The sequence below is a fragment of the Bombina bombina genome, chromosome 2 (assembly GCF_027579735.1).
Source record: "Bombina bombina isolate aBomBom1 chromosome 2, aBomBom1.pri, whole genome shotgun sequence".
In the NCBI taxonomy this organism is placed as follows: Eukaryota; Metazoa; Chordata; class Amphibia; order Anura; family Bombinatoridae; genus Bombina; species Bombina bombina.
The window spans coordinates 1245161467-1245187954 of record NC_069500.1 but is presented as its reverse complement, the minus strand read 5'-3'; the positions used below and the strand labels follow the sequence as shown (position 1 = coordinate 1245187954).

General features: G+C 40.0%; 1 protein-coding gene across 4 annotated transcripts in view; it reads left to right on the top strand.

The window, feature by feature from the left end:
• N4BP2 (NEDD4 binding protein 2) overlaps positions 1 to 26488 on the top strand; it is a 462788-nt gene that overhangs the window by 194381 nt on the left and 241919 nt on the right. For all 4 annotated transcript variants that reach the window (XM_053704039.1, XM_053704038.1, XM_053704041.1 and 1 more), the window contains exons 8-9: positions 17590 to 19616; positions 20916 to 21001. In XM_053704039.1, coding sequence (XP_053560014.1) covers positions 17590 to 19616; positions 20916 to 21001 — 2113 coding nt within the window. The remainder of the gene's footprint in view (positions 1 to 17589; positions 19617 to 20915; positions 21002 to 26488) is intronic.

The window sequence follows — 26488 nt, the reverse complement described above, 5'->3', positions numbered from 1 at the left end:
CAAAGTGTCTTAGTAAATGGAGTTCATTCAGCAGAGGGGGCTGTTACTAGTGGTGTTCCTCAGGGGTCAGTTCTGGGGCCTGTTTTGTTTAACATATTTATCTGCGATATCGGCAAAGGGCTACAGGGGAAAGTATGTCTCTTTGCAGATGATACAAAAATTTGCAACAGAGTGGATGTTCCAGGGGGGGTAGACAAAATGAGAAGTGATATACAACAATTGGAGGATTGGACAAACGACTGGGGTCTAAAGTATAACACAGCAAAGTGTAAAATAATGCATTTAGGGAAGAAAAATCCAAATGTTAATTACAGACTCAATGACACTTTACTGACTGTTACAGACGAGGAACAGGACTTGGGAATTATTATTTCAGATGATTTAAAACTTAGTAAACAATGTAGTAATGCAGCGAGTAAGGCTAGCAGAATGCTTGGATGTATTGGTAGAGGTATTTGCAGCAGAAATAGTAAGGTTCTTATGCCACTTTATAGATCATTAGTTAGGCCTCATCTTGAGTATTGTGTGCAGTTCTGGAGGCCTTTCCTTCAGAAGGATATTAACAAACTTGAATCTGTGCAAAGGAGGGCTACCAAAATGGTACATGGTCTAAAAAATAAAACTTACCAGGACAGGCTCAATGACCTAAATATGTATAGCTTAGAGGAGAGAAGGGAAAGAGGTGATATGATAGCAACTTTCAAGTACATTAAAGGGTTTAGTAAAACTGAGGCTGTGGGTATTTTACATAAAATGGAAAATTCAAGAACAAGGGGTCATGAGCTCAAGCTAAAGGGTAGTAGATTCAGAAGTAATTTGAGGAAGCACTTCTTTACAGAAAGAGTGATTGATTTATGGAATAAACTTCCTCAAGAGGTAGTAGCAACAAACACTGTGGGGGACTTTAAAAATGCATGGGACAAGCATAGGGCTATCCTACGAACTAGATAAGTTTATACTGTTAGGTAAGGTCGGGCAGACTTGCTGGGCCTATGGCTCTTATCTGCCGTCAATATCTAATTACAAAAATTAATTGTGCTTCCAAAAAAAAAAAAGTATTTACAAATTTAGACTTGTATTCGTTTGTCACAACTATGCACAATGATAAAGAATCACACTTCCAAAAGAAAAAAATGGTATTGTTTTTCCAAAAAAGATTGTACTTCTTAAAAAAAAAAAAATATTTTGAAATTAAGGATTTTTATTCTAAAAAATAAATATGTATTTGTAAATTTAGATTTGTATTCATATGCCACATTTTATGTACAATGATAAAGAATCACACACACTTGCCTTTTTGACAGCAATGAAAGCTTTTCATTGCAGAGAATTGTGCATTAGTAACAATGAGATGGATACATCAAAAACTCACAACACTAACAAAGCTGTGCTATATTTAAAGAGTATTCATTGTATTCGTCAGTGCAGCATAGGTAGGTCTGAGTGAGAGTAAAAGATCTCTCATCTTGAACCCAAGCTTGGAAGACAGAAATGTCTTATTGAGGAGTCGGTAGATGAGAAAAAAAAATTAGTAACCAGATGTAACAGATAAGTAAATTTTCCTCTAACTGGCGTCCTGTTTCCAGCCCCTATGCACCTAATTATTAATGTACTGACAGGAGAAACTGAGCTCTGCCAGTGATTTAGATACAAAAGTAAGAATATTGCAATAACGCATATTAAGACGCGCTTTCTAGAGTTTCCTCTCCATACTGCTTTAGAAATAACAAACGGAGGAAACGTGCCATTCAATATGTATTGCAAGCCCTGTAAACTTAGTTTATATTGTAGATAGGGGAAAGAAGCATTATAGTGGCACACTTAAGGTTATGATACCTAGTGAATGTAAATGGGAGGTAGATATATTTTTTATTATTTATTATTACCAAAATAGACCAAAAAATTAAATTAAAATATAGCTTTTATTCAATATGCGTTAAAAAAGGTATTGTGGACCATGCCACCAATAAAACCAGTGTATGTAGATTGTGTGTTAGTGTAAATTAAAAACGTTATCAATGATGAGCGCTGCTAATCCTCCAAAGACAAAACAGAGTATTGTTTGTCAAATAGTCAATTAAAGGAAAATGTGTACATTCAGTATATAATACCCCTAAGTAAGATATATTCTTGCCCTCACGATCAGTAAGGATCAGTGCTATATATCTATGGTAAGGGCTGTAACGCAATAGTAATAAGCTTAAACAATAAGGGTATATAGGTATAGGCACACCTGTGTATTGCTATCTATATAATCTCAGTAGTATCGTTTGTCCACAGCATATAAGCTTGTAGCAAAACAGTGCGCTCATAAGTAAACACTCATCTTATGTTAACTATTAAGTCCGTAGCGACTTGCGTTACAGTTATGAAGTAGGTAGAAATAAATTACTTAGAGAGTAGTATGTAGCATTTGGTGTATAGCGGTCAGATTGACACTCAATTACCCCACTGTATTTTAAATCAATCTATTCAAAGCGATCTCCCATAGGGGAGATAGTAAGCCCCACAATGATTACTTATTATTAAACAGTACGGTGAGTTTAAAGTTATGAAACCTTATTGCCAAATAGGCCAACAATTAGACCGCTAAATTCTATTTATATTATTAACTATTATTTTACAATAAAACGGAGGACAAGCAGTGCATACCCCTTAGGCATATGCACTGCTTGTCCTCCGTTTTATTGTAAAATAATAGTTAATATAAATAGAATTTAGCGGTCTAATTGTTGGCCTATTTGGCTGTGGACAAACGATACTACTGAGATTATATAGATAGCAATACACAGGTGTGCCTATACCTATATACCCTTATTGTTTAAGCTTATTACTATTGCGTTACAGCCCTTACCATAGATATATAGCACTGATCCTTACTGATCGTGAGGGCAAGAATATATCTTACTTAGGGGTATTATATACTGAATGTACACATTTTCCTTTAATTGACTATTTGACAAACAATACTCTGTTTTCTTTGGAGGATTAGCAGTGCTCATCATTGATAACGTTTTTAATTTACACTAACACACAATCTACATACACTGGTTTTATTGGTGGCATGGTCCACAATACCTTTTTTAACGCATATTGAATAAAAGCTATATTTTAATTAAATTTTTTGGTCTATTTTGGTAATAATAAATAATAAAAAATATATATACCTTCCATTTACATTCACTAGGTATCATAACCTTCAAGTGTGCCACTATAATGCTTCTTTCCCCTATCTACAATATAAACTACTTTATATAGGCATTAGACACTACCTACTGGTGCACCTAGGAATACACCAAGAGGTTTAGGTTATATACCACCTTCCCACCTTCCCTATAGGATAATAGAGGTTTCTCTTGTTAAGTGTAGTCAGTCCACGGGTCATCCATTACTTATGGAATATATCTCTTCCTAACAGGAAGCTGCAAGAGGATCACCCAGCAGAGCTTGCTACATAGCTCCTCCCCTCACATGTCATATTCAGTCATTCTCTTGCAGCCTAACTAGATAGGTCGCTGTGAGAGGTCTGTGGTGTTTTTTAACTTAGTTTATTTCTACAATCAAAAGTTTGTTATTTTAAATGGCACCGGAGTGTGCTGTTTGTTCTCAGGCAGCATTAGAAGAAGAATCTGCCTGCGTTTTCTATGATCTTAGCAGACGTAACTAAGATCCACTGGCTGTTCTCATCTGAGGAGTGAGGTAACTTCAGAGAAGGGGAATAGCATGCAGGGTCCCCCTGCAAATGAGGTATGTGCAGTAATTATTTTTCTGAGGAATGGAATTGACTGAGAAAATACTGCTGATACCAATGTAAAGTAAGTTCAGCCTTAAATGCAGTGATAGCGACTGGTATTAGGCTGATGAGTGTGTGTACACTGAATGTATTTCTCCAACATAGGTGTGTCCGGTCCACGGCGTCATCCTTACTTGTGGGATATTCTCTTCCCCAACAGGAAATGGCAAAGAGCCCAGCAAAGCTGGTCACATGATCCCTCCTAGGCTCCGCCTTCCCCAGTCATTCTCTTTGCCGTTGTACAGGCAACATCTCCACGGAGATGGCTTAGAGTTTTTTGGTGTTTAAATGTAGTTTTTATTCTTCAATCAAGAGTTTGTTATTTTAAAATAGTGCTGGTATGTACTATTTACTCTGAAACAGAAAAGAGATGAAGATTTCTGTTTGTAAGAGGAAAATGATTTTAGCAACCGTTACTAAAATCGATGGCTGTTTCCACACAGGACTGTTGAGAGGAATTAACTTCAGTTGGGGGAAACAGTGAGCAGACTTTTGCTGCTTGAGGTATGACACATTTCTAACAAGACTTGGTAATGCTGGAAGCTGTCATTTTCCCTATGGGATCCGGTAAGCCATTTTTATTAAATAAGAATAAAGGGCTTCACAAGGGCTTTAAAGACTGGTAGACATTTTTCTGGGCTAAAACGATTGATTTATAAGCATTTTTAATAGTTTTTAGCTTTGAGGAGTTATTTTATTCTTGGGAATTATGTTAAATAACCGGCAGGCACTGTATTGGACACCTTTTTCACTGGGGGCCTTCTCTAATCATAGGCAGAGCCTCATTTTCGCGCCACTAATGCGCAGTTGTTTTTGGGAAGCAAGGCATGCAGATGCATGTGTGAGGAGCTCAGATACATAGAAAAAGCTTACTGAAGGCGTCATTTGGTATCGTATTCCCCTCTGGGCTTGGTTGGGTCTCAGCAAAGCAGATACCAGGGACTGTATAGGGGTTAAATATAAAAACGGCTCCGGTTCCGTTATTTTAAGAGTTAAAGCTTTCAAATTTGGTGTGCAATACTTTTAAGGCTTTAAGACACTGTGGTGAAACAATTCCTTCATACTTTTTCACATATTCAGTAATAAAGTGTGTTCAGTTTAAAATTTAAAGTGACAGTAACGGTTTTATTTTAAAACGTTTTTTGTACTTTGTTATCAAGTGTATGCCTGTTTAACATGTCTGAACTATCAGATAGACTATGTTCTGTATGTGAGGAAGCCAAGGTTCCTTCTCATTTAAATAGATGTGATGTATGTGACACAAAATTTAGAGAAAATGATGCCCAAGATGATTCCTCAAGTGAGGGGAGTAAGCATGGTACTGCATCTTCCCCTCCTTCGTCTACGCCAGTCTTGCCCACACAGGAGGCCCCTAGTACATCTAGTGCGCCAATACTCCTTACTATGCAACAATTAACGGCTGTAATGGATAATTCTATCAAAAACATTTTAGCCAAAATGCCCACTTATCAGCGAAAGCGCGACTGCTCTGTTTTAGAAAATACCGAAGAGCATGAGGACGCTGATGATAATGGTTCTGACATGCCCCTACACCAGTCTGAGGGGGCCAGGGAGGTTTTGTCTGAGGGAGAAATTTCAGATTCAGGGAAAATTTCTCAACAAGCTGAACCTGATGTGATTACATTCAAATTTAAATTGGAACATCTCCGCGCTCTGCTTAAGGAGGTGTTATCTACTCTGGATGATTGTGACAATTTGGTCATTCCAGAGAAATTATGTAAGATGGACAAGTTCCTAGAGGTCCCGGGGCCCCCCGAAGCTTTTCCTATACCCAAGCGGGTGGCGGACATTGTAAACAAAGAATGGGAAAGGCCCGGCATACCTTTTGTCCCTCCCCCTATATTTAAGAAATTGTTTCCTATGGTCGACCCCAGAAAGGACTTATGGCAGACAGTCCCCAAGGTCGAGGGGGCGGTTTCTACTCGAAATAAACGCACTACTATCCCTATAGAAGATAGTTGTGCTTTCAAAGATCCTATGGATAAAAAATTAGAGGGTTTGCTTAAAAAGATGTTTGTTCAGCAAGGTTACCTTCTACAACCAATTTCATGCATTGTTCCTGTCACTACAGCAGCGTGTTTCTGGTTCGATGAACTAGAAAAGTCGCTCAATAAAGATTCTTCTTATGAGGAGATTATGGACAGAATTCATGCTCTTAAATTGGATAACTCTTTTACTTTGGACGCCACTTTGCAATTGGCTAGATTAGCGGCGAAAAATTGGGGGTTTGCTATTGTGGCGCGCAGAGCGCTTTGGCTAAAATCTTGGTCAGCGGATGCGTCTTCCAAGAACAAATTGCTTAACATACCTTTCAAGGGGAAAACGCTGTTTGGCCCTGACTTGAAAGAGATTATTTCAGATATCACTGGGGGTAAGGGCCACGCCCTTCCTCAGGATAGGTCTTTCAAGGCTAAAAATAAACCAAATTTTCGTCCCTTTCGCAGAAACGGACCAGCCCCAAGTTCTACATCCTCTAAGCAAGAGGGTAATACTTCTCAAACCAAGCCAGCCTGGAGGCCAATGCAAGGCTGGAACAAAGGTAAGCAGGCCAAGAAACCTGCCACTGCTACCAAGACAGCATGAGATGTTGGCCCCCGATCCGGGACCGGGTCTGGTGGGGGGCAGACTTTCTCTCTTCGCTCAGGCTTGGGCAAGAGATGTTCTGGATCCTTGGGCGCTAGAAATAGTCTCCCAAGGTTATCTTCTGGAATTCAAGGAGCTACCCCCAAGGGGGAGGTTCCACAGGTCTCAATTGTCTTCAGACCACATAAAAAGACAGGCATTCTTACATTGTGTAGAAGACCTGTTAAAAATGGGAGTGATTCATCCTGTTCCATTAGGAGAACAAGGGATGGGATTCTACTCCAATCCAAAAAAGAGGGAACATTCAGACCAATCTTAGATCTCAAGATCCTAAACAAATTTCTCAAGGTTCCATCGTTCAAAATGGAAACCATTCGGACAATTCTTCCTACCATCCAGGAAGGTCAATTCATGACCACGGTGGATTTAAAGGATGCGTATCTACATATTCCTATCCACAAGGAACATCATCGGTTCCTAAGGTTTGCCTTTCTGGACAAGCATTACCAGTTTGTGGCACTTCCATTCGGATTAGCCACTGCTCCAAGAATTTTCACAAAGGTACTAGGGTCCCTTCTAGCGGTGCTAAGACCAAGGGGCATTGCAGTAGTACCTTACTTGGACGACATACTGATTCAAGCGTCGTCTCTACCACAAGCAAAGGCTCATACGGACATTGTCCTGGCCTTTCTCAGATCTCACGGGTGGAAAGTGAACGTAGAAAAAAGTTCTCTATCTCCGTCAACAAGAGTTCCCTTCTTGGGAACAATAATAGACTCCTTAGAAATGAGGATTTTTCTGACAGAGGCCAGAAAATCAAAACTTCTAAGCTCTTGTCAAGTACTTCATTCTGTTCTTCTTCCTTCCATAGCGCAGTGCATGGAAGTAATAGGTTTGATGGTCGCGGCAATGGACATAGTTCCTTTTGCGCGAATTCATCTCAGACCATTACAACTGTGCATGCTCAGTCAGTGGAATGGGGATTATACAGACTTGTCTCCGACGATACAAGTAGATCAGAGGACCAGAGATTCACTCCGTTGGTGGCTGACCCTGGACAACCTGTCACAAGGGATGAGCTTCCGCAGACCAGAGTGGGTCATTGTCACGACCGACGCCAGTCTGGTGGGCTGGGGCGCGGTCTGGGAACCCCTGAAAGCTCAGGGTCTTTGGTCTCGGGAAGAATCTCTTCTCCCGATAAATATTCTGGAACTGAGAGCGATATTCAATGCTCTCAAGGCTTGGCCTCAGCTAGCAAAGGCCAAATTCATACGGTTTCAATCAGACAACATGATGACTGTTGCGTATATCAACCATCAGGGGGGAACAAGGAGTTCCCTGGCGATGGAAGAAGTGACCAAAATAATTCAATGGGCGGAGACTCACTCCTGCCACTTGTCTGCAATCCACATCCCAGGAGTGGAAAATTGGGAAGCGGATTTTCTGAGTCGTCAGACATTTCATCCGGGGGAGTGGGAACTCCACCCGGAAATCTTTGCCCAAATAATTCAATTGTGGGGCATTCCAGACATGGATCTGATGGCGTCTCGTCAGAACTTCAAGGTTCCTTGCTACGGGTCCAGATCCAGGGATCCCAAGGCGACTCTAGTGGATGCACTAGTAGCACCTTGGAGCTTCAACCTAGCTTATGTGTTACCACCGTTTCCTCTCATTCCCAGGCTGGTAGCCAGGATCAAACAGGAGAGGGTATCGGTGATCTTGATAGCTCCTGCGTGGCCACGCAGGACTTGGTATGCAGATCTGGTGAATATGTCATCGGCTCCTCCATGGAGGCTACCTTTGAGACAGGACCTTCTTGTTCAAGGTCCGTTCGAACATCCGAATCTGGCCTCACTCCAACTGACTGCTTGGAGATTGAACGCTTGATTTTATCAAGGAGAGGGTTCTCAGATTCTGTCATTGATACTCTTGTTCAGGCCAGAAAGCCTGTAACTAGAAAGATCTACCAAAAAATATGGAAAAAATATATCTGTTGGTGTGAATCTAAAGGATTCCCATGGAACAAGATAAAAATTCCTAAGATTCTATCCTTTCTTCAAGAAGGTTTGGAGAAAGGATTATCTGCAAGTTCTTTGAAGGGACAGATTTCTGCTTTATCTGTTTTACTTCACAAAAAGCTGGCGGCTGTGCCAGATGTTCAAGCTTTTGTTCAGGCTCTGGTTAGAATCAAGCCTGTTTACAAACCTTTGACTCCTCCTTGGAGTCTTAATTTAGTTCTTTCAGTTCTTCAGGGGGATCCGTTTGAACCCCTACATTCCGTTGATATCAAGTTATTATCTTGGAAAGTTTTGTTTTTGGTTGCAATTTCTTCTGCTAGAAGAGTTTCAGAGTTATCTGCTCTGCAGTGTTCTCCTCCTTATCTGGTGTTCCATGCAGATAAGGTGGTTTTGCGTACTAAACCTGGTTTTCTTCCGAAAGTTGTTTCTAACAAAAATATTAACCAGGAGATAGTCGTGCCTTCTTTGTGTCCGAATCCAGTTTCAAAGAAGGAACGTTTGTTGCACAATTTGGATGTAGTTCGTGCTCTAAAATTCTATTTAGAGGCTACAAAGGATTTCAGACAAACATCTTCCTTGTTTGTTGTTTATTCTGGTAAAAGGAGAGGTCAAAAAGCAACTTCTACCTCTCTCTCTTTTTGGCTTAAAAGCATCATCAGATTGGCTTATGAGACTGCCGGACGGCAGCCTCCTGAAAGAATCACAGCTCATTCCACTAGGGCCGTGGCTTCCACATGGGCCTTCAAGAACGAGGCTTCTGTTGATCAGATATGTAAGGCAGCGACTTGGTCTTCACTGCACACTTTTACTAAATTTTACAAATTTGATACTTTTGCTTCTTCTGAGGCTATTTTTGGGAGAAAGGTTTTGCAAGCCGTGGTGCCTTCCATCTAGGTGACCTGATTTGCTCCCTCCCATCATCCGTGTCCTAAAGCTTTGGTATTGGTTCCCACAAGTAAGGATGACGCCGTGGACTGGACACACCTATGTTGGAGAAAACAGAATTAATGTTTACCTGATAAATTACTTTCTCCAACGGTGTGTCCGGTCCACGGCCCGCCCTGGTTTTTTAATCAGGTCTGATGATTTATTTTCTCTAACTACAGTCACCACGGTATCATATGATTTCTCCTATGCAAATATTCCTCCTTTACGTCGGTCGAATGACTGGGGAAGGCGGAGCCTAGGAGGGATCATGTGACCAGCTTTGCTGGGCTCTTTGCCATTTCCTGTTGGGGAAGAGAATATCCCACAAGTAAGGATGAGGCCGTGGACCGGACACACCGTTGGAGAAAGTAATTTATCAGGTAAACATAAATTCTGTTTTTTCTAAGGAATGGAATTGACTCTGAAAATACTGTTAATATTGAAATAATGTATGAGCCTTAACTGCAGTAAAAGCGACTGGTAGCAGGCTTATTAATAACAATTCATAACTTTTCAAATGTATGTTTAAAACGTTTACTGGCATGTTAATCGTTTTTTGTGAGGTACTTGGTGATAAAACTTATTGGGGCATGATTTTTACCACATGGCCATCTTTGTTTTCTGCATAGAAACAGTTTTCTGAGCTTCCCCACTGTTGTAATATGAGTGGGAGGGGCCTATTTTAGCGCTTTTTTGCGCAGTAAAAATTCAGTCACAATCTGTCTACTTCATCCTCCATGATCCAGATCGTCTCTAGAGAGCTCAGGGGTCTTCAAAATTCATTTTGAGGGAGGTAATCAGTCACAGCAGACCTGTGACAGTGTGTTTTGACTGTGAGAAAAACGTTAATTATTAAATTGTTAATCCGTTTTTGGGTATTAAGGGGTTAATCATCCATTTGCTGGTGGGTGCAATCCTTTGCTAACTTAATACATTTACTGTGAAAAATTGGTTGCTATAACTATTTTGGTTCATTGTTATTTCAACTGTGACAGCTTTTTGTGCTTCTTAAAGGCACAGTAGCGTTTTTTATATTGCTTGTAAATTTATTTAGAAAAGTATTTCCAAGCTTGCTAGTCTCATTGCTAGTCTGTTTAAACATGTCTGACACAGATGAATCTCTTTGTTCACTATGTTTAAAGGCCAATGTGGAGCCCAATAGAAATTTATGTACTAATTGCATTGATGCTACTTTAAATAAAAGTCAATCTTTACATGTAAAGAAATTATCACCAGACAACGAGGGGGAAGTTATGCCGACTAACTCAGCTTACGTGTCAGTACCTTCGCCTCCCGCTCAGGAGGTGCGTGATTTTGTGGCGCCAAGTACATCAGGGAGGCCCTTACAAATCACTTTGCAAGACATGGCTACTGTTATGACAGAAGTATTATCTAAATTGCCAGAATTAAGAGGCAAGCGCGATAGCTCTGGGTTAAGGACAGAGACCGCGCGGATGAGGTGAGAGCCATGTCAGATACTGCGTCACAGTTTGCAGAACGTGAAGACGGAGAGCTTCATTCTGTGGGTGACGGATCTGATCCAGGGAGACTGGATTCAGAGATTTCTAATTTTAAATTTAAGCTTGAGAACCTCCGCATATTGCTAGGGGAGGTATTAGCGGCTCTGAATGATTGTAACACGGTTGCAATTCCAGAAAAATTATGTAGGTTGGATAGATACTATGCGGTACCGGTGTGTACTGACGTGTTTCCTATACCTAAAAGGCTTACAGAGATTATTAGCAAGGAGTGGGATAGACCTGGTGTGCCCTTTTCCCCTCCTCCCATATTTAGGAAAATGTTTCCTATAGACGCCACCACACGAGACTTATGGCAGACGGTCCCTAAGGTGGAGGGAGCAGTTTCTACTTTAGCTAAGCGTACCACTTTCCCGGTGGAGGGTAGTTGTGCCTTTTCAGATCCAATGGATAAGAAATTAGAGGGTTACCTTAAGAAAATGTTTGTTCAACAAGGTTTTATCTTACAGCCCCTTGCATGCATTGCGCCTGTCACTGCTGCGGCGGCATTCTGGTTTGAGTCTCTGGAAGAGGCCATTCGCACAGCTCCATTGGATGAAATTATGAACAAGCTTAAAGCACTTAAGCTAGCTAACGCATTTGTTTCTGATGCCGTCGTACATTTAACCAAACTTACGGCTAAGAACTCCGGATTCGCCATCCAAGCGCGCAGAGCGCTATGGCTTAAATCCTGGTCAGCTGACGTGACTTCTAAATCTAAATTGCTTAATATTCCTTTCAAAGGGCAGACCTTATTCGGGCCCGGCTTGAAAGAAATTATAACTGACATTATAGGAGGTAAGGGCCATGCTCTACCTCAGGACAGGGCCAAATCAAAGGCCAAACAGGATCTAGTGGGGGGCAGACTTTCTCTCTTCGCCCAGGCTTGGGCAAGAGATGTCCAGGATCCCTGGGCGTTGGAGATCATATCTCAGGGATATCTCCTGGACTTCAAAACTTCTCCTCCACGAGGGAGATTTCATCTTTCAAGGTTATCAGCAAACCAAATAAAGAAAGAGGCGTTTCTACGCTGTGTACAAGACCTTTTACTAATGGGGGTGATCCACCCAGTTCCGCGGACAGAACACGGGCAGGGGTTCTATTCAAATCTATTTGTGGTTCCCAAAAAAGAGGGAAGCTTCAGACCAATCTTGGACTTAAAAATCCTAAACAAATTTCTAAGAGTTCCATCATTCAAAATGGAAACTATTCGAACCATCCTTCCCATGATCCAAGAGGGTCAGTACATGACCACAGTGGATTTAAAGGATGCCTACCTTCACATACCGATTCACAAGGATCATTATCGGTACCTAAGATTTGCTTTCCTAGACAGGCATTACCAGTTTGTAGCTCTTCCCTTCGGATTAGCTACGGCTCCAAGAATCTTTACAAAAGTTCTGGGCTCACTTCTGGCGGTACTAAGACCGCGAGGCATAGCGGTGACTCCGCCGTACCTAGACGACATTCTGATACAAGCGTCAAGTTTTCAAACTGCCAAGTCTCATACAGAGATAGTTCTGGCATTTCTGAGGTCGCATGGGTGGAAGGTGAACGTGGAAAAGAGTTCTCTATTACCACTTACGAGAGTTCCCTTTCTAGGGACTCTTATAGATTCTGTAGAGATGAAAATTTACCTGACAGAGGCCAGGTTATCAAAACTTCTAAATGCTTGCCGTGTCCTTCATTCCATTCCACACCCGTCAGTAGCTCAGTGCATGGAAGTAATCGGCTTAATGGTAGCGGCAATGGACATAGTACCATTTGCGCGCCTGCATCTCAGACCGCTGCAATTGTGCATGCTAAGTCAGTGGAACGGGGATTACTCAGATTTGTCCCCCCTACTAAGTCTGGATCAAGAGACCAGAGATTCTCTTCTATGGTGGCTCTCTCGGCCACATCTGTCCAAGGGGATGACCTTTCGCAGGCCAGATTGGACGATTGTAACAACAGACGCCAGCCTTCTAGGCTGGGGCGCAGTCTGGAACTCCCTGAAAGCTCAGGGATTATGGACTCAGGAGGAGAAACTCCTCCCAATAAATATTCTGGAATTAAGAGCAATATTCAATGCTCTCCTAGCTTGGCCTCAGTTAGCAACTCTGAGGTTCATCAGATTTCAGTCGGACAACATCACGACTGTGGCTTACATCAACCATCAAGGGGGAACCAGAAGTTCCCTAGCGATGTTGGAAGTCTCAAAGATAATTCGCTGGGCAGAGTCTCACTCTTGCCACCTGTCAGCGATTTACATCCCAGGCGTAGAGAACTGGGAGGCGGATTTTCTAAGTCGCCAGACTTTTCATCCGGAGGAGTGGGAACTTCATCCGGAGGTCTTTGCTCAACTGATTCTTCGTTGGGGCAAACCAGATCTGGATCTCATGGCGTCTCGCCAGAACACCAAGCTTCCTTGTTACGGATCCAGGTCCAGGGACCCGGGAGCGGTGCTGATAGATGCTCTGACAGCCCCTTGGGTCTTCAACATGGCTTATGTGTTTCCACCATTCCCGATGCTTCCTCGTTTGATTGCCAAGATCAAACAGGAGAAAGCTTCGGTGATTCTGATAGCGCCTGCGTGGCCACGCAGGACCTGGTATGCAGACCTAGTGGACATGTCGTCCTGTCCACCGTGGTCTCTACCTCTGAGACAGGACCTTCTAATTCAGGGTCCTTTCAAACATCCAAATCTAATTTCTCTGATCTGAGGCTGACTGCATGGAGATTGAACGCTTGATTCTATCAAAGCGTGGCTTCTCGGAGTCGGTTATTGATACCTTAATACAGGCTAGGAAGCCTGTTACCAGAAAAATTTACCATAAGATATGGCGTAAATATTTATATTGGTGCGAATCCAAGAGTTACTCATGGAGTAAGGTTAGGATTCCTAGGATATTGTCCTTTCTACAAGAGGGTTTAGAAAAGGGCTTATCTGCTAGTTCGTTAAAGGGACAGATTTCTGCTCTGTCTATTCTTCTACACAAACGTCTGGCTGAAGTTCCAGACGTTCAGGTTTTTTGTCAGGCTTTAACTAGGATTAAGCCTGTGTTTAAGACTGTTGCTCCGCCGTGGAGCTTAAACTTAGTTCTTAATGTACTTCAAGGCGTTCCATTTGAACCCCTTCATTCCATTGATATCAAGCTGTTATCCTGGAAGGTTTTGTTTTTGATGGCTATTTCCTCGGCTCGAAGAGTCTCTGAGTTATCTGCCTTACATTGTGATTCTCCTTATCTGATTTTTCATTCAGACAAGGTAGTTCTGCGTACTAAACCTGGGTTCTTACCTAAGGTAGTTACTAACAGGAATATCAATCAAGAGATTGTTGTTCCATCACTGTGTCCTAACCCTTCTTCAAAGAAGGAACGACTTTTGCATAATTTGGACGTAGTCCGTGCCCTGAAGTTCTATTTGCAGGCAACTAAAGATTTTCGTCAAACTTCTTCCCTGTTTGTCGTTTACTCTGGACAGAGAAGAGGTCAAAAGGCTTCGGCTACCTCTCTCTCTTTTTGGCTTCGTAGCATAATACGTTTAGCCTATGAGACTGCTGGACAGCAGCCCCCTGAAAGCATTACAGCTCATTCTACTAGAGCTGTGGCTTCCTCCTGGGCCTTTAAAAATGAGGCCTCTGTTGAACAGATTTGCAAGGCTGCGACTTGGTCTTCGCTTCACACCTTTTCAAAATTTTACAAATTTGACACTTTTGCTTCTTCGGAGGCTATTTTTGGGAGAAAGTTACTTCAGGCAGTGGTTCCTTCTGTTTAATGTTCCTGCCTTGTCCCTCCCTTCATCCGTGTACTTTAGCTTTGGTATTGGTATTCCATAAGTAATGGATGACCCGTGGACTGACTACACTTAACAAGAGAAAACATAATTTATGCTTACCTGATAAATTTATTTCTCTTGTAGTGTAGTCAGTCCACGGCCCGCCCTGTCTTTAAGGCAGACCTAAATTTTAATTAAACTCCAGTCACCACTGCACCCTATGGTTTCTCCTTTCTCGTCTGCTTTGGTCGAATGACTGAATATGACATGTGAGGGGAGGAGCTATGTAGCAAGCTCTGCTGGGTGATCCTCTTGCAGCTTCCTGTTAGGAAGAGATATATTCCATAAGTAATGGATGACCCGTGGACTGACTACACTACAAGAGAAATAAATTTATCAGGTAAGCATAAATTATGTTTTTCTATTACGTAAGCCCTGTAAACTTACCGCAGAAGTGTTATTTTCATATATAGTTATTTACTAATACTAACAAAACTTGTTCTGACCTGTGTTTTTGCAGACAAGTATTAACCCACTAGGTGCCAGAGAGATGCACTACAGATTGTTGCTGGTCTCCACCAACTGTTCTGTGCTGGGTTTTTCTTACTATCTGCATATAAAGTCTAATCATCTATATTTTACACTTATCACGTGCACTTGTCTGTATGCTGGTCTGAGGACATTACTGACTACTACTGCATTACTGCTGTGCTGACATAGAGGAACACATTTACAGTGGGATCTGAAGCGGCAGGTAATATTTTTATAATGTAGCTGAGCACCGCACATCTAAACAGAATACCTATGTTCGCCCATGTTAAAGGGACAGTATACACCAATTTTCATATAACTGCATGTAATTGACACTACTATAAAGAAGAATATGCACAGATACTGATCTAAAAATCCTGTATAAAACCTTTTAAAAACGTACTTATGAGCTCCCAGTTTAGCACTGTTGATGAGGTTGACTGGGACACCCAGTGAAAGGAGCTGGAAAACCAAGAAGGGCAGACACCCCCCCTCCCCTGCACATGAAAAGACAGATAACATAAACAGAAGCCAGCAGTAGTCTGTAAACATGTGTATACATCTGACACTGTGGGGCTTGGTTAGGAGTCTCAATCATCACAATGTTATTAAAAATAATCAAAGCTATACATTGTTGCAAAAACACTCCCAGATTGGCTATATAAATGGATCATCTACAAAACATTTATTCAAATATAAATCTAGTGTACAATGTACCTTTTAATTTAAAAAGTAATTTCAAAAGGCACTTTTTATCATTATGGATCCTACTCATAATTATTTATATTGTTTCCAAATAGTTATTCTGTTTGGAAGCACAAAGCTTAGCTATATTATAAAAATATTACCTGCCGTTGCACTGTAGATGTGATCCTCTTTGTCAGAGCTGCAAAATCCAAACTCCCATTTTAAATATGATCCCGATGTGAGCATGCTCAAAAAAACCCCCAAAAAACTTGGAGCAACCGTAACTGTTAACGAGCTTTTATTGGGCTCGTTTAGAGAGTTCAGACTAATGATTTAACATGCTCAGTGCAGATGCAAAGAGGACACGGAGCGAGCAGCTATGAGATGGGCTATGTAGACAAACGTATACATACAGAGAGCTTTGGTTTGGTAAGAGGAGTGAAAAACATCTTTATTTTTTAAAAACTTTTCAGTAAAAGGTTGTAACAAGGTCAAACATAGGATGACATACATTACATACCACAATAAAAAAGGATAGCCCCCACAAAAAAAGGTGTACAATGTCCCTTTAAGATTATTTTCTGGTGCCTTTTTGAGCTAGATCTGTTAAAAAGCTGATGCTTTGCTTTCCTATTTTCCTATTTATTTTAATGTAAATAGTATTTGAAAACTACCAAGGAAATTAGAAAGAATTATACTTATCTCATAAGTGGTTTATTCTACAATAATTATTGTGCATAGATGTATACAAGAACTTTTTAGCTTGAATTAATTTCTATTAAGGTTAAAACTCTTTCCTTGGGATATTGTGATACTTCAAGTAAGCAGCTTTGCAAGACATACACTTAAATGGACAGTCTACACCTTAGTCCTCTTAAAGTGAAAGTAAATCCTAGCGTTTTACAAACGCTAGGATTTACTATTGAAACAAATAATGGGCACTTTCATTCATGAAGTATAAGATACTTCATGTAGAAAGCTCCTTTATTTGTTTCAATCGATCGCCATTTTTAGCTGCTACGGCAGCCCACGGCTAAAATATTTTTTGGCTTAGAGGTGACGTTTTCCAATAGCCGTGCGGTAAATCAAACTTGGCGCCCATGGGAGCCGGATTTACCGCATAGCTATTGGCTAAGAGGTGAAAACGTCACCTCTTAGCCAAAAATGTTTTTAACCGTGCTCTGCTGTAGGAGCGAAGAGCGGCGATCGCTTGAATCAAATAAAGGAGCTTTCTACAGGAAGTATCTTATACTTCATGAATGAAAGTGCCCTTTGTTTCAATAGTAAATCCTAGCGTTTGTAAAATGCTAGGATTTACTTTCACTTTAAAGTCTTACCTTAGATTAAGTTGCAAATAGCCTGCAGCAGGAATGGTAAAAAACTATTTAAACAGAATATCGTTTCTGGTCACTTTGAAATGGTTGCCAAACTGTGCCCATTGATGGCATCGTGATCCAAGCTGCATCTGGGCGCTGAATAGCATTGACAGTCTGGGGAATCCAACAAATGTTAGTAAATTATTGCATTTGGCTCTTCACAGGTCAATTTTGGAAGGAAGGTTTTGCTGACTATTCTCCCAAAGAATACTCTCAAGGTGAAACAAGCTGTTAGACTTCACTAATACCTGCAAATTATGAAAGCACTTAAGTTTATTACATTTATATTGTAATAAAAATGAACAGTTTTTTGTGTGTCAATCCTTTGATCAAAAAAATATGCAATGATTTTACTTTTTTTTTTTTTTTTTTACTTGCAGAAAAAAACCTTCTGAACCAATTACTTTAATAGCAACAGATGAAAATAAAGGTTCATTTACACAGAAAACTGAAGGGGAGAGGCTTTTTTGCACCAATGATGCAGCAAATGTTTCAGAGAACAGTATTTCATTAGAAATGTCACAAAATTACCAAGGGGAGTTATTTGAAGAAGCTATTATAAAAAATGAAAGCAATTCTGGTTCTGATGTTGTTAAAATGAGTGAGGTGTTGCATCCTTGTGAAAAAGACTTATATCTCTGTGACAACGCAAAATCTTCTGACGAAAAATCTTTAAACCAAAGGTCCCTTGAAGAAGGGCATGAAGAAAAAATGGCAGTTATGCAAGATAACTCAAACTTAGAGGGTGCATCATTCTCGCAGAGTGAAGGATCTGAGTTTCTAAATTTCGTTGGAGACTGGCCAGTAGAAAAAAGTATGGGTCAAAGAATCCCTCGTAACAGAAAGAAAGTCAAGGCAAACATGATGGACGGCAGTGAAGTGTGTGAAATGTCTGCACAGCATATTTATGAAAAGGATAATTCTGAGAAAAGTAATACTATGGATAGTGATGTTTTTTCACAAGACTGCAAAGAAATTGGTACTTCTGCTGAATCACAACAAAAATATGATATTGAAATGTCTGAAAAAACTACTCTAGAATTGCAAGACTCATCTTGTAATTTTTCACATATCTTTTTAAAGGAGGAGCATTTAACTCCAAGAATAAGCAAAGCTTCCGCCGATGATGACATCACTTCAGAAAATGTTAATGAAGTTAAAGAAGTCACTGATAGTATGAAAAACAGAGAACTGTCAGACGATAAAGAGAATGAAATGTCAAATTGTGGATCAATGATAGAGAGAAAGCCTAAGTCAACTAAACGTAATTGCAGGCAACGTAAATTAGCTTTAACCTTCACAAATAGCTCTTCTAGTTCTTTAGAAAACAAGGAAACTCAGTTACAGGGGATAGAACATATGAATAATGGGAACAACAAACATTCACAGACTGAGCCTTTTGATTTTGCGTTGGCATGGAGAGTAGAAAAGAAGAATATAGATATTTCTGACCCAGCTAAAGTTCTAACAGGAAAAAGTGAAAGATTTAAATCAAAATTATTGGTTGCAAACTCAGATTCTCAGGAAGATATACCATATAGAGTTATGTATGACAAAAGTACTTTTGTGGAAGAAAATGAGATCATTGGCTTGGGGGATCATGATAGTCTAAATATTCTGTGCAAACTTTTTAAGTCGGTTCCATTTGAAATGTTAAAAGATCTTTTTGAAAGATGCAATAAGGATATTGTCTGGGCAACAAATTTGCTTCTTGACTCTGGTGAAAAGTTATCTAGAGAAGAAGATTGCCAACTAGAAGAATTTAGTGTAAGTGGGGAAGAAACCCCTACAGATTTAGAAAGTTGTCATGATTTAGATGAAGGCTTAGAAAATTTTGATCCAACCACCATAGCAGCACCAAAATCAGGGTCACCTGATATATATACAGATCAACTGATTGTGCAAACAGAACAAACAGGTGAAAACTGCAAAAAGGTGGAACATTCTAATCTGTTAAATACTGTACAGCTTACAAATGAAGATACTAACAATATGATGGCATCTGTAATACATTTAAATAAAATAGTGAGTGATCATGACACAGCAGTGGAAGCCCATTCCATAAATCAGTCATCAAGTTCAGATTTAGAAGGGGAGCAATTAAAAACACATGATTTATATATAAGTACTGTTGTGGTCAGCAGCGTCTTAGAAAGCTTTAACAAGGAAATGAATATTGCTGGTACCACTGGGTCCAATGAAGAGCTATACCCACCAAATAACATTACTGCGGATGAGAGAGATTACCAGAAAGAAGGAGAAAACACTGTTTTAGAAGAGGCCAATAATAGCAACTTGGGAACATTTCCAAAGGAGCCTCTCCGCTTTGATCATCTTGAGTTGTCTTTACCTCCAGAGCTTGCCTTCCAGCTAAGTGAAATATTTGGACCAGTTGGAAAAGATCCAGGTAGGTTTTTCTTTAACTTTACAATATCTGTTTATGTAGAACTTTGTATCCTACATAATTACCATCTATAACATAAGGTAGTTAAGTTTTGTAAACAAAGATAATGCAACCATTTTTAGTTTATGGCAGTGTGTTAAATACCAACATTTTTCAAATTAAATTGAATTGAATCTGTTAGTATATTGCTGAAAATTAATGTTCAATTATGTGTTCATGATATTTGTGATGTTTTATATGAGAATAATAGTTATTGCTTTACACTAGTTAACACCAATGAAGATTTGCAACACATTAAGAGGGTTGGATTGAAACTCAGTCCCACAATTTTCAGTTTGTATAAGATCCAGACACCCCCCATTCAGGCACTTTAGTCATCAGACAAGTGTCTTATTAGTTTACTTGTGTAAGTGTCACGTTATACTTATGTATTTTTGTAGGAACTTACATGATTATTCACATCGTCATGAGGAGGGGCAGACTTTTTTGTTTTTGCAGTAACTGAAATGTTGAGTGTGAGACACAAAACATAGAACACTGCTTCCAAGTCGCTTGTCACAGCTTATGTGTGTAAAAAGAATTGTATATAGAATTTCTATGACCCCCAGATTTGTTGTATCGAATAAAAATGGAACCCCCTGTTAACCTGGGCATTCTCTAATATTAAGCGCTTGTTGTAGTAGCTCTCCAAAGTGCAAGTACGGTTGCTTGTAACATGTTTGACACCTGTTGGAAACAGTATAAGTCTGAGACTTTTTTGTTTTATTTCTAGGCTTTCCTTATACATACCAAAGAGGACATTTTGTTTTATACATTGTTCTGCAAAACTATTTTTCATCCCTTTTGTTAGGGCACAGTATTTAGTATATTTATTTTTTAATTTGACTCATATTACTAAATAAGCCATAAATACCCTTTACTTATGGTGAACAGTGATACTGGAGAGAGTATGAAAGCATAAATAAAAAAAAAAAAGCATACAATAAATCTAATTTGGGCAAATAAGACAAGTTTGATAAAGAGAAACTGAGGTGCCAAAGTAAATGAAAAAAATATGGAGAAATAGTAGAAACATAGTAAGATAGAGAGCAGAAATAAGACCCAAGTCAAAGGCAGGAAAGAAAGTGGAGGAATGTGTAAATGAAACATAGGCAAAAATATGACCGTAGGTTTAAATAGAGAAGAAAGGAATGGAAGTGCCAGTGAGACAGACTGAAACATGCATACTCCTATGTAATAAAATTGCTTATTTACAAATATATTGTACAAAATTCTATAACAACTTTTTTCCTCTTTTGCAAGGTTCTCTAACTATTGAAGATTGTGTAGTCCGCATAGATTTAAATCTGGCTAAAGCTATTCATAAGAGATGGAAAGAATCGATTATGGTTTGTAGATTTCTTTTTTTATTTATAGTTTTTTTTTTTTTTTCTTAGCTTTTTTGACAAAAGTTAGACTATATATATATATATATATATATATATATATATATATATATATATATATATATATATATCCAAAAGTAGACAATGGCAACAGCACTTTTCTTTAAAACACTGATAGCATGAGGAAGGTTCCAAGAGGCTCGAAACGTTGCTATGTTTTTATCCTAATGTTGCTTAAATAAAGAAGAAATGTTTTAAAGAAAAGTGCTGTTGCCATTGTCTACTTTTGTAATTATATATGGGAGTATGGCAGGCCTCCCAGGCAAACGTGCACTGCAAAGGTAAACCTACAATAAGTTATACCCAGTGAAGGGTTACCTAAGAAAGTGCTGGACTTACTGTTCTATTTTGTTATATATATATCAGTTTACTAAATAACTGTTTATTTATAAAAAAAAAAAAAATTCAAGATGTTTGAATTATTTTTACACAATTTAATTTTAAAATCCAGCTTTTGTATATACACATTTTTGTTTAATAATGCAAGGTAATCAAAATTAGGCTTCTTCTCCATTATTATTTCTTTAGCCAGTTATGTGTATAAAAAAACACTCCTGTGTAAGGGGTAAACAAAATAATCAAAACACCAAGAAGAAAAAAAAGTGTTATAAATATATTCCAGCTTCAGAAGCTTTTTGGTTCTATGTCTATAATCAACTGAAATAAGGGTGTACATAAACATTACCATTTGATTTTAAAACTGCTCATGATTTATAATGTTACTTTAACATAAGCCCACTCTATTTCAAATAAAGGTGTTGCATATCATTAACTCACTGGAGTAAGTGGCCTTTTTTCCTGATTAACTTGCTGTTATGTGGTGTCTATTCCTATAAAATTATATAATACAGTTTAGTGGCTATTTTTAGAAAATGTTGTTACTATGAGGACTTTCTAAAGGGTTCAAAGTCCCTCATTTAAAATATAGGACATCCCTATTAAAAAAGGAGAGGTTAGTCTATGCTTAAGTGAAGGTCAAGAGCTTCGCCCAGGTTAACCCAACCCCTACAGTGCTGAGAATATCAGGGGGTGAATTTAAGGTCAGGTGATTAATTTTTGGCTTTATCTTATTGGGAAATGAATTAGCCTTAGATTCTGGCCATTGAAGATTGGGCTGTTTTTTTTCTTCTTTTCTTTTCTCCAACATTGGTGTGTCCGGTCCACGGCGTCATCCATTACTTGTGGGAAATGTTCTCCCCCACAGGTAAAGGCAAGGAGAGCACACAGCAAGAGCTGTCCATATAGCTCCCCCTCTGGCTCCGCCCCCCAGTCATTCTCCTTGCCGCTCTGAACAAGTGTACCCTTTGCCCCACCTCCTATATTTAAGAAAATGTTTCCCATAGTAGACCCTAGAAGGGACGCATGGCAAACGGTCCCGAAGGTTGAGGGAGCTGTTTCAACACTAGCGAAGCGCACAACTATTCCTATAGAGGACAGCTGCGCTTTCAAAGATCCTATGGAAAAAAAATTGGAAGGATTGCTTAAAAAGATTTTTGTTCAGCAAGGGTTCATCCTTCAACCAGCTACGTGTGTTATTACTGTCACTTCAGCGGCGTCCTTTTGGTTCGAAGAACTAGAAAGGTCGCTCCAGAAAGAGACTTCCTATGAAGAAGTCATGGACAGAATTCAAGCATTAAAGTTAGCTAATTCCTTTATATTGGATGCCGCCTTTCAAATAACGAAATTGGCGGCGAAAAACTCAGGTTTGGCTATAGTAGCGCGGAGGGCGCTTTGGCTAAAATCCTGGTCGGCAGACGTGTCGTCCAAGACTAAGTTACTGAATATTCCTTTCAAGGGTAAGACCCTTTTCTCCTGTTAAGTGTAGTCAGTCCACGGGTCATCCATTACTTATGGGATTATATCTCCTCCCTAACAGGAAGTGCAAGAGGATCACCCAAGCAGAGCTGCTATATAGCTCCTCCCCTCTACGTCATACCCAGTCATTCTCTTGCACCTAACTAATAGATAGGACGTGTGAGAGGACTGTGGTTGTTAAACTTAGTTTTTATTTCTTCAATCAAAAGTTTGTTATTTTAAACAGCACCGGAGTGTGTTGTTTTTTCTCAGGCAGCATTAGAAGAAGAATCTACCTGAGTTTGTGTATGATCTTAGCGGTCGTAACTAAGATCCATTTGCTGTTCTCGGCCATTCTGAGGAGTGAGGTAACTTCAGAACAGGGGACAGCAGGCAGGGTTCACCTGCAAGGAGGTATGTTGCAGTATATTATTTTCTAAGGAATGGAATTGACTGAGAAAATACTGCTAATACCGATGTAATGTAAGTGCAGCCTTAAATGCAGTAGTAGCGACTGGTATCAGGCTGATATGTATGTATGTTTACACTGAGGTATATCTAGGGAATGGAACTTCACTAAGAAAATACTGTATACATTTAAGTTATATTTGAGCCTCCACTGCAGTGAAAGCGACTAGCAGCAGGCTTATTAATAACATTTCATAATTTTATTTTTAAACGTTTACTGGCATGTTAATTGTTTTTTTCTGAGGTACTTGGTGATAAAACTTTATGGGCATGATTTTTACCACATGGCTGTCGTTTGTTTATGAATAAAATCAGTTTACTGAGCTTCCCCACTGTTATATTATGAGTCGGAGGGGCCTATTTTAGCGCTTTATTGCGCAGTAAAAATTCAGTCACAGTCTTCCTATTTCTTCCTCCATGATCCAGGTCTCCAAAACTAGTTTTGAGGGAGGTAATCACTCACAGCAGACCTGTGAGACTGTGTTTTGACTGTGATAAAAACGTTTTATTAAATTGTTATCCGTTTTTGGGTACTAAGGGGTTAATCATCCATTTGCTGGTGGGTGCAATCCTTTGCTAACTTAATGCATTTACTGTGAAAATTTGGTTGCTATAACTAATTTGGTTCATTGTTATTTCAACTGTGACAGTTTTTTGTGCTTCTTAAAGGCACAGTAATGTTTTTTATATTGCTTGTAAATTTATTTGAAAAGTATTTTCCAAGCTTGCTAGTCTCATTGCTAGTTTGTTTAAACATGTCTGACACAGATGAATCTCTTTGTGCAATATGTTTAAAGGCCAATGTGGAGCCCAATAGAAATTTGTGTACTAATTGCATTGATGCTACTTTAAATAAAAGCCAATCTGTACATGTAAAGAAAATTTTTCACCAGACAACGAGGGGGAAGTTATGCCGACTAACTCTCCTTACGTGTCAGTACCTTCGCCTCCCGCTCAGGAGGTGCGTGATATTGTGGCGCCAAGTACATCAGGGCGGCCCATACAAATCACTTTGCAAAACATGGCTAATGTTATGACTGAAGTACTATCTAAATTGCCAGAATTTAGGGGTAAACGCGATCACTCTGGGGTAAGAACAGAGTGCGCTGATAATAATAGAGCCATGTCTGATACTGCGTCACAATTTGCAGAACATGAGGACGGAGAGCTTCATTCTGTGGGTGACGGATCTGATCCAAGTAAACTGGACTCAGACATTTCAAATTTTAAATTTAAGCTTGAGAACCTCCGTGTATTACTAGGGGAGGTATTAGCGGCTCTGAATGATTGTAACACGGTTGCAATTCCAGAGAAAATATGTAGGCTGGATAAATATTTTGCGGTACCGACGTGTACTGACGTTTTTCCTATACCTAAAAGGCTTACAGAAATTGTTAACAAGGAGTGGGATAGACCCGGTGTGCCTTTTTCACCCCCTCCTATATTTAGAAAGATGTTTCCAATAGACGCCACCACACGGGACTTATGGCAGACGGTCCCTAAGGTGGAGGGAGCAGTTTCTACTCTGGCTAAGCGCACCACTATCCCGGTGGAGGATAGCTGTGCTTTTTCAGATCCAATGGATAAAAAGTTAGAGGGTTACCTTAAGAAAATGTTTGTTCAACAAGGTTTTATATTACAACCCCTTGCATGCATTGCGCCTGTCACGGCTGCGGCGGCATTCTGGTTTGAGTCTCTGGAAGAGACCATTAGCTCAGCTCCATTGGATGAGATTATAGACAAGCTTAAAGTCCTTAAGCTAGCTAATTCATTTATTTCTGATGCCGTAGTACACTTAACTAAGCTTACGGCTAAGAACTCCGGATTCGCCATTCAAGCGTGCAGAGCGCTGTGGCTTAAATCCTGGTCAGCCGATGTGACTTCTAAATCTAAATTGCTTAACATACCTTTCAAAGGGCAGACATTATTCGGGCCCGGTTTGAAAGAAATTATCGCTGACATTACTGGAGGTAAGGGCCATGCCCTGCCTCAAGACAGAGCCAAACCAAGGGCTAAACAGTCTAATTTTCGTGCCTTTCGTAACTTCAAGGCAGGAGCAGCATCAACTTCCACCGCTCCAAAACAGGAAGGAACTGTTGCTCGCTACAGACAGGGCTGGAAACCTAACCAGTCCTGGAACAAGGGCAAGCAGGCCAGAAAGCCTGCTGCTGCCCCTAAGACAGCATGAAGTGAGGGCCCCCGATCCGGAAACGGATCTAGTGGGGGGCAGACTTTCTCTCTTCGCCCAGGCTTGGGCAAGAGATGTCCAGGATCCCTGGGCGTTAGAGATCATATCTCAGGGATATCTTCTGGACTTCAAAGCTTCTCCTCCAAAAGGGAGATTTCATCTTTCAAGGTTGTCAGCAAACCAGATAAAGAAAGAGGCGTTTCTACGCTGTGTACAAGACCTTTTACTAATGGGAGTGATCCACCCAGTTCCGCGGTCGGAACACGGACAAGGGTTTTACTCAAATCTGTTTGTGGTTCCCAAAAAAGAGGGAACCTTCAGACCAATCTTGGACTTAAAGATCCTAAACAAATTCCTAAGAGTTCCATCGTTCAAAATGGAAACTATTCGGACAATCTTACCTATGATCCAAAAGGGTCAGTACATGACCACAGTGGATTTAAAGGATGCCTACCTTCACATACCGATTCACAAGGATCATTATCGGTATCTAAGGTTTGCCTTCCTAAACAGGCATTACCAGTTTGTAGCTCTTCCCTTCGGGTTAGCTACGGCTCCAAGAATCTTTACAAAGGTTCTGGGCTCTCTTCTGGCGGTACTAAGACCGCGAGGAATTGCGGTAGCTCCGTACCTAGACGACATTCTGATACAAGCGTCAAGTTTCCAAACTGCCAAGTCTCATACAGAGTTAGTTCTGGCATTTCTAAGGTCGCATGGGTGGAAGGTGAACGTAGAAAAGAGTTCTCTATTGCCACTCACAAGAGTTCCCTTCTTGGGGACTCTTATAGATTCTGTAGAAATGAAAATTTACCTGACAGAGGACAGGTTAACAAAACTTCTCAATGCTTGCCGTGTCCTTCATTCCATTCAACACCCGTCAGTGGCTCAATGCATGGAGGTAATCGGCTTAATGGTAGCGGCAATGGACATAGTACCTTTTGCACGCCTGCATCTCAGACCACTGCAATTGTGCATGCTAA